The 15252-nt window shown below is 51.8% G+C and overlaps 7 protein-coding genes across 7 annotated transcripts; 5 read left to right on the top strand and 2 right to left on the bottom strand.

Moving 5' to 3' along the window:
• Window positions 1-351: 351 nt before the first annotated feature.
• Window positions 352-2367, bottom strand: RRN3 (DNA independent RNA polymerase I transcription factor; the record flags this gene model as incomplete). Its single annotated transcript, XM_056220125.1, has 1 exon — window positions 352-2367. The coding sequence occupies one exon, from the start codon at window positions 2365-2367 to the stop codon at window positions 352-354; it is 2016 nt and encodes a 671-aa protein (XP_056065428.1).
• Window positions 2368-3244: 877 nt separating this feature from the next.
• Window positions 3245-4068, bottom strand: CYP3 (Peptidyl-prolyl cis-trans isomerase H; the record flags this gene model as incomplete). The annotated part of the gene is made up of 4 exons (XM_056220124.1): window positions 3245-3448; window positions 3497-3634; window positions 3741-3886; window positions 4014-4068. 4 exons carry the CDS (start codon window positions 4066-4068, stop codon window positions 3245-3247), a joined length of 543 nt encoding a protein of 180 aa, XP_056065427.1.
• Window positions 4069-5367: 1299 nt separating this feature from the next.
• On the top strand, window positions 5368-6739 carry N0V89_011392 (uncharacterized protein; the record flags this gene model as incomplete). Its single annotated transcript, XM_056220123.1, has 2 exons — window positions 5368-5504; window positions 5560-6739. The coding sequence occupies 2 exons, from the start codon at window positions 5368-5370 to the stop codon at window positions 6737-6739; spliced, it is 1317 nt and encodes a 438-aa protein (XP_056065426.1).
• A 700-nt stretch (window positions 6740-7439) lies between these two features.
• On the top strand, window positions 7440-8473 carry N0V89_011391 (uncharacterized protein; the record flags this gene model as incomplete). Its single annotated transcript, XM_056220122.1, has 4 exons — window positions 7440-7491; window positions 7541-7637; window positions 7899-7928; window positions 7993-8473. 4 exons carry the CDS (start codon window positions 7440-7442, stop codon window positions 8471-8473), a joined length of 660 nt encoding a protein of 219 aa, XP_056065425.1.
• Window positions 8474-8965: 492 nt separating this feature from the next.
• Window positions 8966-9966, top strand: N0V89_011390 (uncharacterized protein; the record flags this gene model as incomplete). The annotated part of the gene is made up of 2 exons (XM_056220121.1): window positions 8966-9093; window positions 9528-9966. The coding sequence occupies 2 exons, from the start codon at window positions 8966-8968 to the stop codon at window positions 9964-9966; spliced, it is 567 nt and encodes a 188-aa protein (XP_056065424.1).
• A 2176-nt stretch (window positions 9967-12142) lies between these two features.
• Window positions 12143-12958, top strand: DIP2_1 (beta transducin; the record flags this gene model as incomplete). Its single annotated transcript, XM_056220120.1, has 2 exons — window positions 12143-12369; window positions 12418-12958. The coding sequence occupies 2 exons, from the start codon at window positions 12143-12145 to the stop codon at window positions 12956-12958; spliced, it is 768 nt and encodes a 255-aa protein (XP_056065423.1).
• Window positions 12959-13845: 887 nt separating this feature from the next.
• N0V89_011388 (uncharacterized protein) lies at window positions 13846-14826 on the top strand (the record flags this gene model as incomplete). Its single annotated transcript, XM_056220119.1, has 2 exons — window positions 13846-14057; window positions 14139-14826. The coding sequence occupies 2 exons, from the start codon at window positions 13846-13848 to the stop codon at window positions 14824-14826; spliced, it is 900 nt and encodes a 299-aa protein (XP_056065422.1).
• Between the last annotated feature and the right edge of the window lie 426 nt (window positions 14827-15252).

Here is a 15252-nt window from a genome sequence, read left to right as displayed (position 1 = left end):
TTCGTTTGAACGACTTGGGTCATTGAGGACGCGTTCCCTCAGGTAACTGACACCTCTCGGACTGGTGGCTTGGCGACACGCGACACGGTCAGCGTCAAATCATCACAGCGCAGTGGAAGAGGGAAGTTTTATGATATAATTGTATAAACTTTTTTATCCAGATACCGTATGCCGTCATATCCTAAACGTACTTCGTAATCGCTGTGCAATGGCACCCCAGTAACACCCCTGATATCATACCCATACACGTCACAATGGTATAAAATGCAGTACCCAATAACCGATGCCGAGACCCAAGTAGCGCCTCGCAATGCTAAATATACTAAAACAGAATCCAAAGCTGCGCATCCCCTATGACGAGCTCGCATCGGTCCCGTCGTCGAGATCCTCCTCAGGTACACCTCCGACAGCGGCGACAGGAAGGTCCAGCGTGCTTTCATCGTCATCATCATCGTCTACATCGTCGTCACTATCCTCTTCTTCCTCGTCATCGTCGTCGTCCCGCGGCACCTCCATCCCAGGAATAGGTTTCCACTGCACGTAGTCGTTCTCCACCCACTTCTTACTCCTCGGCAGCACATACGGATCAAACGGGAAGTACGCGTCAAGCAAGAAGCCCTCCTCGCCTTTCTTCATCGTGAGCGCCGTCTCCCGCGAGCCCACGGCAACGACTCTTGCCAGTCGTATCCGCTTGTTTGTCTCGATCAGCGAGTTGACATACATGAAGCGCAGGTGGAGTGCGATGCGCGCGAATTGCTGTACGATGGTTGGAGCGCAGATCTTGAGGGGATTGAGCTTCGAGAAGACGTTCTTGTAGAGCGTCTCCTTGACGGAACCGTACCAGGTGAAGTCGCCTTCGTGGTAGACGATTTCCTGGTCTGTGGGCGGCCGGCCGTCGGGCGTCTCGATGAGGTCACGCCAGCGGAAGCAGAAGGCGTAGAGGAGGGCTTGCGAGATGGCGTAGTATGTGCCGTAGCGTCGGAGGTCAGGGCCTTTGCAGGTGGGTTCTTGTTGCTGTCGTAATGTCTCCAGGTGGAATCCAAGCAGGTCGAAGACATCGCGAACGGTGGAGCCGGGTACGTGTGCTCCACGCGCGATGAAAGATGCTAGGTAGGCAGCTGCTGCGACACGGAGGATCTGAGGCCGGGTTTGGTCGAAAGCTAATTGGGAGCAGCAGCCAGCGAAGCGATCGATGAGGTCGGGAGACATCTGGCTGAAGTGGAAGAGGAGAAATTGTGTATGACGTGAGCGATACGTGGGTAGTATGATGCTGGAGAATTGTGAGAGGAGGCTCTGGTACGTTACGTCGATTTCGTAAAGATCGCCCTTCTCCCATATAGAATCGTAGTACTTGAAGAGGAGGAACATGATATTGTCCAGCTTGGTGACCGACTCTTTGATCTCTTTCACGCGGCGCTCCTCTTCATCCAGGCTTTCTTCACTCGACACCGACTCGTTGTCGCTATCGTAATCATCGTCATCAAGATCATCGCGAACCGAGTCCTCGATAAGCTGATCTTCCAAGTCATCGTCAAGCTCCTCCATATCGACCTGGATTTGGACATCGATCTTCACAAGCTTGTCCATGACAAGTGATAGTATAGCTCCCTTCAGCTCGGGGCAGTATTCTGCAACTTTGAGAACATTGCTGATGTAATCCGTGTGTGCTTTGGATGTATCGGTCGGGAACGGGAACGTGGAGTTGAGGACCGGTTGGAGGTATGTGCTCGTCATCGGGCTCGCGCGTACAATATATCGTAAAGCATCGTGCACCCGGGTCTGTAGTCGTGCCCGCTGGATGGGCGGGTCGTCCTCCTGCCGCATCTTCGGCGATGGCGGCTCCACGAATAAGTTCACCAGCATGGCGAGGATACCAGAGGTGAAGCCGGGGTCAGATTGTACCAGTGACCGCAGAAAATATCGGTATGAGCGCACAAAGTTCTCGTTTCGTGCAACCCAGTGGCAGTCGAGGACGGCGTGTACCAAGCCGCGGCTAGCTTTAAGATGGGTAACGTTGTTGGTGAGGGCGATGACATATTTGTGAAGCAGTCCAGTGGAGGGTGCGTCTGAGGAAGTGGGCCTTGCTGTGAACAAGCTTCGCAACACGTCGTAGCCGGTCGCGTCGCCGGCGGCATGCTTTTCCAATGCACGACTGACCTCCTCGCCCACCAGCTCTTGACTCTTCTCGTTCGGGTCGGCGAGAATATGAATATCGACTTCGGGATCAAATGTGACTCGGCGGCGCTTCGCTTGACTCGAGAGCTGCTGCTTGCTGTCGGGACTGGAGTTGAGTTTGCGCTTAAGGCTGCTACCGACGCTGGGGGCGATGACGCCGGGAGCTCGATTGGTAGAGGCGAGCGACACCATGTTGAGGGTTGCAGGGTGAGAGCGTAGGTTACATTGAATCGAGGGTCGAGGTTGCGAGCTTGTAAGCAGTCGCGGAGCGGGCTTTCGTGAAAAATGGAGGGTCGGTGAAAGATGTCAGAGTAGCGCACGCGAGAAAGATGTTAGTGCGATCCCCGCTACACTAGTGCGTGTGGGTCTTGGGAACTAAATGAGGAATAGCCGAACAAGCTCTGCCTTTTCAAAGGTTACTGCAACACCACAACCACATAATTCTTGTTAATATCTTTCTTATGGGAGCTAATAGTCTAAAGCTCTGCTACCTCCCTCTTTAGTACAAAAAGTAGAGTTTCTCGTGACTTTTCGAGAGTCTGTGCAAAGGCCTTCCAACATCACGTGCACTCGCGTCGATCTGAGCTGAGTACGCGCATTATCGAAGGGCATGTTGCAATGAGATAATACGCTCTGTAATCTCTCCTTGCATTTATCTGTTTATGGGTGCCAGAAGGAAACAACCCAATTTGTCTTAATGCTCGGAATCTTCATTCAAGAGCAGCACTAACATTTCACGAATCCAAAGTGAACGTCGATTTTACGAGCAAGACTTATGTATAGATGACAAGGATACCGTTTTGGTAACAAGAATAGTACAACTATTCTAGTCTCTGTTTGAAAACGAAGAAAAGTTTTTTTGGCCGTCATGTAGTCCTCGTTCATCATTCAAGTATTTAAGCCTTGAGGTTTCTCTTTGAGAACCATGGAAACACGACATGCAGGATAGTGTTAGTCACTATGATGAATAGTCCATGGTCATTCCCCTAGGCCAGTAGACGGGTCTGTTGTTGCGCCAGACCAGAGCTAGAAATAACTTGAACTGAGGAAGGTGCTTGTCTCTGAAAGCTCACATCTCTCCGCACTGCGCGATAACAACGTCCTGCAACGGTCTGTTCTCTGATTGCGTAACGCGTGTGTTTTCGATCTTGGTGACAACGTCCATGCCATCTACGACCCTGCCAAAGACAACATGCTTGCCGTTCAGGTGAGGTGTGCCGGTAGGGGAGCTAATGATGAAGAATTGGCAGCCATTGGTGTTAGGACCAGAGTTCTGAAGTCGTCAGTATGGCCAACGATGTTGGCACACGAGATAACGTACAGCCATAGAGAGCAGACCAGGCCCATCGTGCTTCAAGTTGAAGTTCTCATCAGCGAACTTCTCGGTGCCATAGATCGTTCTTGATCCAGTTCCATTGCCGTTGATGAAATCTCCACCTTGGATCATAAACCCTTTGATCTATGTTGGTTAGGTTTGTTGAGCACTGGCAGTGAGATGGTGCAGGTAAAATGTAATGATTACCAAGAACCAAGTGCATCCGCTCGGTAGTGTGGTATGTACTTACCACGCGATGGAACTTGCACCCTTTGTAGCCCTGTGGCTGGCCTCGATTGTTCTTGGTCTCTCCAGTGCAGAATTGGCGAAAGTTCTCCGCTGTCCTTGGTACTACATCCTTGAACAATTCCATCTTGATGCGGCCCAGTTTCTCACCTATTGCCCATCTTAGCAGCCAGTCGCCAGCACCACCTCAAACGCAACGCGCGGCAACACGAAAAGAGAGATAGATAAGCAACGATAGGCCGGTTCTGGGATTTGTAAAGGGCTGCATACGGCATACCTCCTAGCGTGATGTCGAAGAAAACGACTGGATTGGGGTCGGCGGACTCGGCCATGACTGGGGCAGTGCACGATTCTGCAGGGCTCCTGATGGTTGCAAATGGATGACGTTAGACGAGAATTGGCGAAATCGGAGTTTCGTAGAGGGGTGCAAAGTGTGCGGACTCGCTGTCGGAGGCCTGCTGTGGTGCCGCAAAGCCGGTATTCAAGTCAGCTGCTACTGCAAGGCACCTTAAGCGGGAGGGATCGTCTGTCGGGGTGAATGTCGAAGTGGGCAGCCAACACTGCGTGGTGCCAAAGCTTGGAAAAGTCAAGCGGGTGATGAACGCAAACAAGCGTGCGCTAGTCGCTTTTAGCGCATCGGGTAACAGATGATGCAGCGAGCGGGCGGAAAAGCACGCGCCGACCAGCGGCTCCGTTGGATGCCCAGCTCGTGTGTGGTGTGGGCTCGCATGACAGTCCAGATGAGGAGCTGGCAGAGCGGAGCATTGGAAAGTCGTTGTGCGCCGATGCGATAGGCTCATAATGGCGTTCGTATGTTGGTGGAAGTTATCCAAACAGGCGCCCAGGGTGCTGAGACAGGAAGGGGCGCCTCGGCGGTCGTGGCTGCCGCAACTTCAGAGCTGGCAGGCGCTGCCCGATAGCAGTGCAGGCACGCAGTTGCCTTTCACCAGGTCTGGACTGTCACTGCATACGTATGAAGTGTTCGCTTCGCCATCGCCACCGTTCGTTGACTTCACCACTGCGTTCGCTCGGCAAGTTGTCCGCAGTGTCTGCGCGAATTGTCATTAAGAGATCACCCGAGCCGCTCTCAATCTAGCTTGGCGCGCTGTCCGGCTCTGCGACGCCATCGCTCCCGGGAGTCCTTTGTCCTTCTCCGCTCTCCAGCCTCGACACGACACAAGGCACGACATTGATCCCGACCGTCTGCGTTGCACTCGGAGGGCATGGCAAGCGTAGCGATCCGATACCATCGCTGATTTCCATTGTCGCCGTCGACAACTCACAGCCCCGGTGCTCTCCCGTCTGAGCCCGGTCCAGCTGCTCGCCACGATACCGCTGCCCTCAGCACGCCTGCCACCCAGGCCGATTGCTGTTCTCTCGCCCACACGTTGACGTCGCTCGAGTAAACTCCGACCTCGTTCGCGCGAACAACAAGTCGCGCACTCGCTTTCGACCTCGCATCCGGTTCTTTGTAGGACAAAGCGACCATCCGCAACCGGTCCATCGACGGCCTATTGTGTGGATCCACGATCTGCGTTTCGTTCTGTAAATAGCTGCCACAGCAAACGACCTACTCACCGTCGAGGTCGGTAAATCGATCGTTGTAAATACATGAGACGCTGCGAGTAGCAATGTCTTCCACATCAACAGCACCAGTGGCCACCCCGACGAGTGGAGGCGGTGGAGGCGGAGGCGGAGGTGGCCCGACCAGCTCGCCTTTACTGTTCTTCGTCGCACTCGGCTTCGGTGTTGTCTTCACCAACCTTTGGTATGCTCATGTGATACCGATCCCGCGGTACGAAGCGCCCGCTAACAATGCTTAGGATCATCGTCGGTGTAAAGTATTGTTTCCGATACAACCAACGCAACCGGGCTGCTCGCGCCGCCGCAGATGGAGAGCCAATTGACCTTACGGCGATGCCACGGCCGCACAGGAGGAGAAGGGAGAAGAAGTTAATGACCATGGAAGAGGTCAACGAGCGTTTCCCGCTGCAGAAATACAAGCAATGGAAAGCCGGTCGCGAGAACGAAGGACTACCGGCATCGGGTGGCATCGCCACTGCACCCCAGAGTCGAGCCAACAGTATCAAGGATGTTGAGGGTGTTGTTGCACCCGTGCAGGAGGGTGCATCGAGCCCTAAGCCCACCACTGCGCTCAGCATGGCCCAAGATGATCACGCTGCTACGGATGGGGCTTTGCAAAAGGAGACTATGTCACCACGCACTAGTCTTACAGTAGGAGAGAATAAGGAAACCGCATCTGAGAATAAGGAGGTGGCCGAAAAGCATGTCGAACTCGTACAGACGGAAACCGCTGCCAGTCACTACGAACCAGGAAAACCATCACAGGCTCACGAGCACGATGGCGATGACTCGGACGACGACGATCCCATTCGAACAGCAGCCGCACCAGAATTACTGGCAGAGCCTGGTGACACTTGTGCCATCTGCTTGGATAGTCTTGAGGACCTGGACGATGTGAGGGGGCTGACTTGTGGTCATGCTTTTCACGCTAGCTGCGTTGATCCGTGGCTCACGAGCCGTCGTGCTTGTTGCCCACTGTGCAAAGCCGACTATTACGTCCCCAAGCCTCGCCCTGAAGGTGAGACTCTGGAACAGACGTCTTCCGGCCGCCGTTCGAACGCAACTGGACTCAGATCGCCTACATCTCCCCCGGCTGCTTGGAACGCGCGTGGCAACCCCTTCTCACGGTCCCGTGTCGTAGCGATCTCTACTCCTAGCCGGCAAAACAGTAACAGCAATGCTCGGCAGGGGATCAGTTTCAGTGCCTTCAACCGGCCCAGCCGTCGAGACCGTACTGCTGCGACCGATGCTACCACTCCAGTGAACCAATCTCAACAAGTCTCAGGCTGGAGAGCACGACTTGGAAGGCCCAGTGCACCCAGTATGCCAAGTTGGTTTGGACGCAATCGTGGCGGCAATGCCGACAACAGCGCGACTGCCCAACCTACGCCGGGCCAACTTGAGGCTGGTAATCGGTAGTCCTTCCTCCCGTTTGCGCGGACCACGACGATACCTCTTCTAATATGTCTTACGCAATGACGACCTACATATTCCCCCTTCCCATCATGCTTTTTCTCACACGTGCGGACAGCGGCGCTTCTCCGTGGTGCACATCGACGCGAGCGACATGTCTTCAATTGGCGTTACGATTGGATCTCCCCCTTATGTTCATTGTATAGTTCGTATCTCTCTACGCTAGCTCCAGGCATATCATTGGGCGGGGTTCTGGTTCCTCCTATTAGGGAGTCTACTTCTACTATTTGAACCGGCTTCGGTTGCATCATACCCTTATATGGCGTGACGCACATCTTGCTCGGTATCACTGGTGGTGGTGGTGGTGGTGGTGGAAGGCCGAAAGAGGAAAGAGCCTTCCGGCATGTTTACTCGTCGCAATGAGTAGCGATGTCACTGTGGATATTGTACATGCTGAGTCAAAATATGAATTTGGTGCCGTGCATCTGCTATCGCCCTTGAACTTAATGTTGCTGGTGCAGTGGTGATTTGTTTGTTTGCTCACCCACAACCTCGTCTTTCACCTCGCTAGCGTGCCTTCCAGATCCGATCACGCCGCTAGGTATATTTAATCTCTCGCCTCAAGACAAACTTCGCACTTATTGCCCACTCACTTTCTGCAACACTTTTGCATCGGGTCAGAAGAATGTGCGACAATACGCCAGCCATGGTGGCCATGGATACAGGACAGAGCCAGGCGATTGGCGATGCTGTCCAGGGTACGTCAATCTCACACATCGACCAAATCTAGTTACTGATTAGTTGCAGACGCTCTCAGCAAGCCATCGACGACGACTACCAAAGTCAAGCTCCTGGACAACGGCCTCCTCGATCTGAGTGAGACGCCGGCACATCTCGTCGAGACGTACGTATACTGTACCCTAGTAGCCGTAGAGGTCTTTTGGTTAATTGCGAGTAGCGTACGGCGCAATGCGACCGAGTCACCGCTTCTAAGACTTCCTGCAGAGATCAGGAATCGTATCTTCAAGTACGCTTTGGGCGGGGACACGATCGAGATTGACCGCAAATTTGGATGCGCATCCAAATGTGGACTTCCTCACTGTAATTGGGCATGCCGTAGCTATTTCGGCACGGTTCCTCCCTTCGCACTTGTTCAAGTGTGCAGGATGATATATGCAGAGACTGCCGTTCTAGGGTACGTGTGCTTAAGACACTGTTCGTCCAAGAACATTGCCCTCACTAACTTCGATATGACTCAGCTTCGTGCTCAACACATTCTCATTCTTCGACGGCAAGACTTCACCATGGCTTGTCATAGATGGAGTGCTGGGTTGGGCACCGAAACAGCTACCTGCACATGCCGATGTCATAAGCAGCATCACACTTCCCCTATTAGAATGGATCAAGGTTTATCCGGCTTGGGATCGCAAGATACTATCGTTCCCCGCCTTGGTAAGGGCGAGGGTGAGGGATTGCTTTCCAAATCTTGCCCATCTAGTTCTCCGCAGCTTGCAAGCCTTCGATGAAGGGGTTGAGGACATACGTCGTTATTACGGCCGGTTCGCTCCACAGGAGGACCGAGTTATGCTTGCGTTGTTGGGGGACGACGAAGTCTTGCAGGCCATTCGGCAAAACGTAATCGATCAGGAGGGCGATATCAACGTCGAGTTCGAATTCTCGCATGGTAGTGATGCGGATGTGAAGCTTGAAGGTGGGGGCATGGTACTGAGGAGCATTTGAGGTCAGAGCACGGGGATTGGGAGATTTAGAATGAGGAATTCGGAAGTGAAAAGAGCAGCTTGAGGGAGAGGAGCTTCAGTAGGCATTCCTGCGCTTGCATGCTCCACGGCCATACATGCTCACTACATGAGAAAGATGGTCCACCAGTGATAGGTTCCTGGTAGTGCGCTTCTTCCGAACATTTGGTGTTACTTGCATCTTTCGACAGGGGCGTAAGAGGCGTAACCAAGGCGAAAAGTAAGAGTTAGGAAAATAAGATTGCGATAGTTGACGAATGCTTATGACGTCGTATGTGCTGCTATTTGCGCTTCTCACTTCTGCCTTCACCTGCCCGGCATTCTCCCGCACCCCCTCGTTGACTCCTCGAAACCAACTTAGCGAGCAGGCAGCAGCTGCGTGAACAGCTTTCAGGCGTCGACCGCAGTCGCTCTACTTCCGCCTTCCTTCAACCCGAACCCGTGTTCCCGATGCACGCGCACCACTAGCACTGCGATGGATTCTGGAACAACCTCAGACCGGCAGCTTCGGAGCCACGTGACGCCAAAGCAACTGGAGAGTGTTCGGCTGCTCCACAACGGTCTCCTGGACCTGAGCGAGACGCCGAAGCATTTGGTCGAAGTGTAAGTGCTTACTCCTTGTCGCGGACTACAGATCTAACGTTTGTCAGTGTGAAGCGCAATGCGGCTGAATCGCCCCTGCTGCGCCTGCCTGCAGAGATTAGAAACCGCATCTTCAAGTTCGCTCTCAGCGGGTACGATTTCCGAATCAGCTACAACAGGGCTAGAGTGAGTTATAATATTTTTAAAATCCGGGCAAGATACTAAGTCCTCAGGACTCATCAAACCGTACCTATAAAAGCTTAGATTTACGGATTGAGTATAAATCAAGCGATGGAAAGAAGCACATCAACACAATTCGCAAAGAGTCGCCATTCTATTTGATCCAGGTGTGCCGACAGGCTTACAGCGAATCTGCGACGCTAGGGTGAGATGTATTCCAGTTTAACATAATCGACTGTTACTAATCTTTTCTCACAAAGCTACGCCCTCAACAGCTTTTACATCAAAAGTGGCAACATGGATTTTTTTGGTGCCAGTGGCGAAGCGATTACTTGGTGCCGATCCTTGGTAGCCGCGCAAATCGATGCTATTTCAAGCATCAAGATCCCCGCAAAGACCTACTTACCGGCTGTGGGATTCTGTATTCGATACTTTGCAGTAACGGCTTACTTCCCCGCCGTCAAGCATATCTACGCATGTGGCGATTATCCACTACGCAGATTCGCCAGGTCCGTCTTATCAGCGGAGCTTGACATGAACAGTCGTAGGTTCCAATACGTAAGCGACGCTCAAGTATACAATCGCTATGCAGGATGGAGCTATGACCAATTCCTTGAGCTCATTCAGCACACCGTAACCGAGGCCGAGGGGAAAGGTGTCGAGATCATACTCGACGGGCCGCCGAAAGACCTTTTCTACTTCCAGCAGGACTAGTACACAGAAAGGCAATATGGGATGGCAGTTGATAGCCAGTGGGAGTTGTCCAACCACAAAGACAACGGTGAACAGGATGGATGGGAACACAAGGTCGGACAAGGAAGACGATGACGGAACATTGCTGAGTAGCTATGTGTACATGTATCACACTGGCTTCTATGTCTTTAAGGGCTTCATTGGAAGTCCACAGATAAGCTTCTCATTGTGGCAGCTTGCTTGATGCATGACCCCTACTTAGTCATCTCAGGAGAACTCGTAGATGAACGGCTGTTCTTATCGAAATCAGCTCAATAGCATCTTCTTGAAGCCATGGTAACAATGAATTCGATCATATCGTGATGTTGGTAGGCTTACAAAGCAGACTCGTACGGTTCTCGCCCATTGCGATTGGAATGTACCCTCGTGGCTGCGGATGCACGATATCTAATCAATCTGGGAATTACTTTTGCTTTTCGCATAGCCAGCTCACTAGCATTTCGAGACCGTAGATCGGATGGGGTTATCAGCCGATCATGTGTTTGCGCCTTCCCTGCGGCGTTCAGTTGGGTCGCTCGCACATCCTGACTTCTTCACGCCCGCACTGCTCTGACGATTGTTTTAAAATCTACTGAATGCGATACCGTTGGAACACTCTCCCATTTTCATACATTCGAATCACTTTGTGCTGCCATTTCCAGCATTAGTTTGCCCGCCGATTGTTACCTTCTGTATATTGTGGATGAGTTGGGGCGATTCGGCAGGAAGCGGGCGGTCTTAGAGCCACCTTCCCGTCACTCAATCAACTACGACTGTACGGTCAATACGAAGTAACCTGGATTATTCCATACTGGAGCGCCATGCTAGAAAATGTACGATTATAGGACTAGACCTGTTGGAGTCGTATCAAAGATATGCCGGCTGGACTCAGGAGCAATTTAACAAGCTCATTGAGAGAATCATACGCCAGATAGAAGGCGAAGATTTGGAGGTTGCTATTGAGGAAGGTCCCATTGAAATGGACTCTTTTCGAACTCAGCCTTAATGGGGAGGGATAAGCCGACGACGACAAACGAAGCAAGCGTTTTGAGGGCGATTGAAACGAGCAGAAGTAGACGTATCGAAGTCCAGCGAAGAGTTGGGTACTGTATTGCTTAGCTTGGAGCATATGCCGCGCGACGCGGCATCAGGAGTTCGCTCTCGTTGCATACAAGGAAGACGTCTTCTCCCAGATCCGTGAGAAGATCGAGCTACAACATAGAGCGCGCATACGTACACACAAGTTCTTGGGCTGGTTCAGCTTCGCTCTGTGGTCAGCAATCTCAAACAAAACAAAATGGTTCATCTCCATTTTTGGACCTCTCATCCTCGCCATGGCTATGCTTGCTGCTATAATAAGCCCTGTTGTGTTGCTTTGGTTACGGAAGATGGATAAGGGGCTCACGGCTGTCTTCACGGTAATACTTCTACTGTTGGACACAATACTTGTAATGCTAATCATGATACAGGCCTGCAAAAGAATTCGGAAGTGGCGCAGGAAGTCGACGAGACGGTGATGGCAACAGGCTCGTGTAGATCTAGAGCAGGATGGTGGTGATAGCACGGATAGTGGCAGCGCATAGGTTCGATGCTCCGAGGCCACGGAGAAGCAACACATAGCACACACCAGAGGTTTCGTTCATAGAAGCTATGCGTTTGCAAGATGCAGTTCCTTTCGTTCGGAGGATTGCAGTACCTCTCGGATTTCTATATCCTTCGATCTCTTGTTGAAACAAAGCGGACTTGCAGCATTCATGTGTCTTGGTCTGCCGATCCGGTTGATGTTAGCAGTTACTGAGGTGATGGCTTGCACTTCAGAAAGATCTTGTCAGCCTGCAAACAGCATCTTTGATGACGCACTACAATTTTGCCGCATCGCAATCAACATTTGACGAGGTGAAAGGTCGGACCTGAACTGCGCTTGTGTCAAACAGGCCGTCATTGTTGTCAAGGTAACTGCGCCCCTCTCTCACTTGATCTCTCGACTGGGTTTATAAAATGTTCGTGCGCTGCCTTGTACCCCCCCACCTTCTCAAACTTCTTTTCTCTTCTAGTCGTCCACGACACAAAGTCTTTCCTGAAGTCTCTCGGAACCAACTTCACGCAACACTCAGCAACAATACCGACAGCATTCAACACGGCTGCACGCAAAGCCTTCATGTCGGTCAAGGCTACGCCATTTGTGGCTTCCGTACTTGGGAGTATCCCGCAAGGTCCTGATACGTGCGACAAACCAAAGACATCGGAGCCCGCTGTCTCGGAGCCACCTACCTCGCAACCAGAACTTGAGCCCTCAACGGAGACAGACGGGAAGTCTTGGGAAGTCGTCAAGTTGACGAATGGCCTCATTAGCATGGAGAATACGCCACCGTGGCTAGTTGATGTGTGAGTCTTCTTAGACTTGATGCCATTAAACTTATCTAACCTTCACAGCGTCAAGCGCAATGCTCTGCAATCTCCTCTGCTCCGTCTCCCTGTTGAGATCAGGACGATGATATGGCAGTACGTAAAGGCTGGAAGCTTCGTCAACGTACGCCTGTCGTGGATGACTTCGACCTGCACAAAGTTTGGCGTCGCCCTGGTCGGACCGTGTACTTATCTTCAAGATCCACCCCAATTGCCAGCAGCGATCCGTCTCCGAGAAGTGTGCCGCCAGCTATATTTCGAGCTCAGCCAGACAGCCTACTCAGGAACCATCTTCTTGTTCAATACTGTTCACGCGCAAGATGTTAGGACTTGGGCCGAACAACTAACGCCCGCACACAAGAATGCCGACACCGACATAGCAAGCTACTCGGCTTGGTTGATATATCCTGTGACTTTACCCGGCCAGCCTATTTGTGAGTCACTCCCAGGGTTGCAGCGCGTTCACATGTACCGATCCGGCAAATTTGGCTACCAATATGTCAAAGAAGGGAGTTCATGGAAGCTGTTGGAAGACTCAGGTACTCGCCATGATCGGCTGATGCTCTAGCTATTGTAACACGAGTGGTGGATAATGTCAGCTGGGAGAGAAGGCGAAGAGCTGGAAGTGGTCTTTCGCGAGGTCTGGAAGCTGAGGAGCTCAAAGATGCAGGTGCCTCCGGTCAATCTTCTGTCAAATTCTTCAGCTGCGAACACTGATTTCGATGCGCCTTTGTGTCTGGACCTTGTGTCGTTGAGTCTTTGGTCAAACCTTTTCGTGTTCGTAGCTTCATATACCAGTCAGCTGAAGCATGAGTACTTCACCTTCGACATACAAGATAGATGTCTTTGATATCTTTTGCTTGAACTCCTCAGGGTGTTCGACGTGGGCAAGTAAACTTGCAGGGCTTCAGGTAACTATAGCCGTTCAATGATGATAATTGAGCTTCAAGAATGTTTTCATTTTGTGTTATATTGGCATAACACATTTACGAGTTTATGCAGTGACCGTTCCACTGTCACATTGCGGACGCTACTGTCCTTCTCTCACTGAAGAACAGCAATAGATAAGGTGAACGGTATCTTACTACTGACTATCTTACTATGAGGTTTAGGGCAATCGGATATCCCATCTCTCTTACTTCAATGTTTCAAGGTGTCAAGGTCCCGTCTCGAGAGTCTCTTACTAGGACTCATGGGAAGGGCGAGGTGTATATACCTTAGGGCGGCCTAATGCTTTTCAGTCACGTGTTGGGCACACCACTTGGGCAATCAGAAGACGCCCACCGAGCTCGAATCAGCCTCCTGATTGGCTGCTCAGTAACGTGATTGAGTAGCTTTCGACCGCACGGAGGTAGCTGCCTTAACCCACTATCTCAACCCTCCATTTAGTCCTCACACTTCCCTTCTAGCACTCTGAGGTGTCTCAAAACCAGAAATACTACGACTGAACTTAGAATGGCTCCCCGCAAGAAAGCCGTCCCGACCGCGTCCAAGATTCCAAAAGCTTCGTTCGGCAAACGAGCGATTGTCAAGAAAACGAAAGCCTTCAACATTGCGAGGATGTCCAGACTTTCTCCGCAAGCACTAGCGCAAGCTGGCCGGAAGAAACCGTCGTGGCAGGGCAGCTTGTTGAAAAATGGGCTCGTCAGTATGGAGAAGACACCTCCGTGGATGATTTGAGGTGTAAGTCTCACCGGAAACTCTGCATGGTGCATAGGACCCTGAAGCATCGACTGATATCATCACAGTGCGAAGCGCAATGCCACTCGATCCCCGCTACTGAGCCTGCCCGGAGAAATCCGAAACATGATCTGGCGCTACGCGATGACCGGCAACGTCGTGAAGATAAGCGAAGATGACGAGCGAAGCCTCTACGACGACGTGAAGACATGGGAGAAAATACAAGTCGCCTTTCAGGGCCACGCTGTGCAGGTCCAAGATGAAGGCAGTCCGACCCGATGGCGCAATGCCTTCTATCTTCATGAAGACACGCCAGTAGCCGCCTTCCACCTGCCTGAAGTCAGCCGCCAAATCTACACTGAAACTGCAACTTTGGCGTATCCTGATACCGTCTTCTACCTCGATACGGGAAGATGGGGCGCCCCCTTGTTTGTCCAGACTTGGTCCGCCACCTTGACTCCTGCGCACAAGGACGCCATCACTGATATCTCCATCAATAAAAACTACTTGGAATACTACCTGAACGAGTCGCGTCGCTCATTCCGAGCGAACTTGCCTGCACTAAAGCGAATTCATGTGGATGAGTCTGACTTCGACCTACGCAAGATCGTATGCATCGCAAGACACGGCCGCCCACTTTGGATGGTTTGGACGGTCGAAGAACTCAAGGAGTGGATACAAATGGCAGTCAATTACAACGAGCACAACGAGGTGAAAGTCGTCTTCTATCCGCAGCCACTCATTCCCGATTCTTGATTCGATTAAAGGGCGGCGCCGACATACGATGACGAGGTAGCGAAGGGGGACGTCTAGAAGTTGAGAGTACATGGACATCATCGGCAGAATGGTCAACATCCCCTAAAGGCACGAGCTTATGTGACATACTGGGCTTTGGACTGCCTCACGTGCAGTGCACAACCACTCATTCTTGGTTTGGTTCATCTATTGCTCGGTCATTACTTCCCTTTTAGGACTCACTCTTCGGTCTCGCACCATCTGATGTAGTCATGTACATCACGTCAGAGTGGATTCTACTTGTGTTCCTTTCCTAGACCAAGAACTTACTACCCACTGCCCGATGCAATTGGCCACGAATCTGCCATCCGACTCAGTGCTCTTATAGCACAGTCGAGACCCTTTTCTTTCTAAACATCCTCTCTGTTATGAGTCCCCCTTTAGCTC

The sequence above is a fragment of the Didymosphaeria variabile genome (assembly GCF_027946475.1).
Source record: "Didymosphaeria variabile strain IMI 356815 chromosome Unknown scaffold_9, whole genome shotgun sequence".
Taxonomy (NCBI): Eukaryota; Fungi; Ascomycota; class Dothideomycetes; order Pleosporales; family Didymosphaeriaceae; genus Didymosphaeria; species Didymosphaeria variabile.
This window is presented reverse-complemented; position numbering and strand designations above follow the sequence as displayed.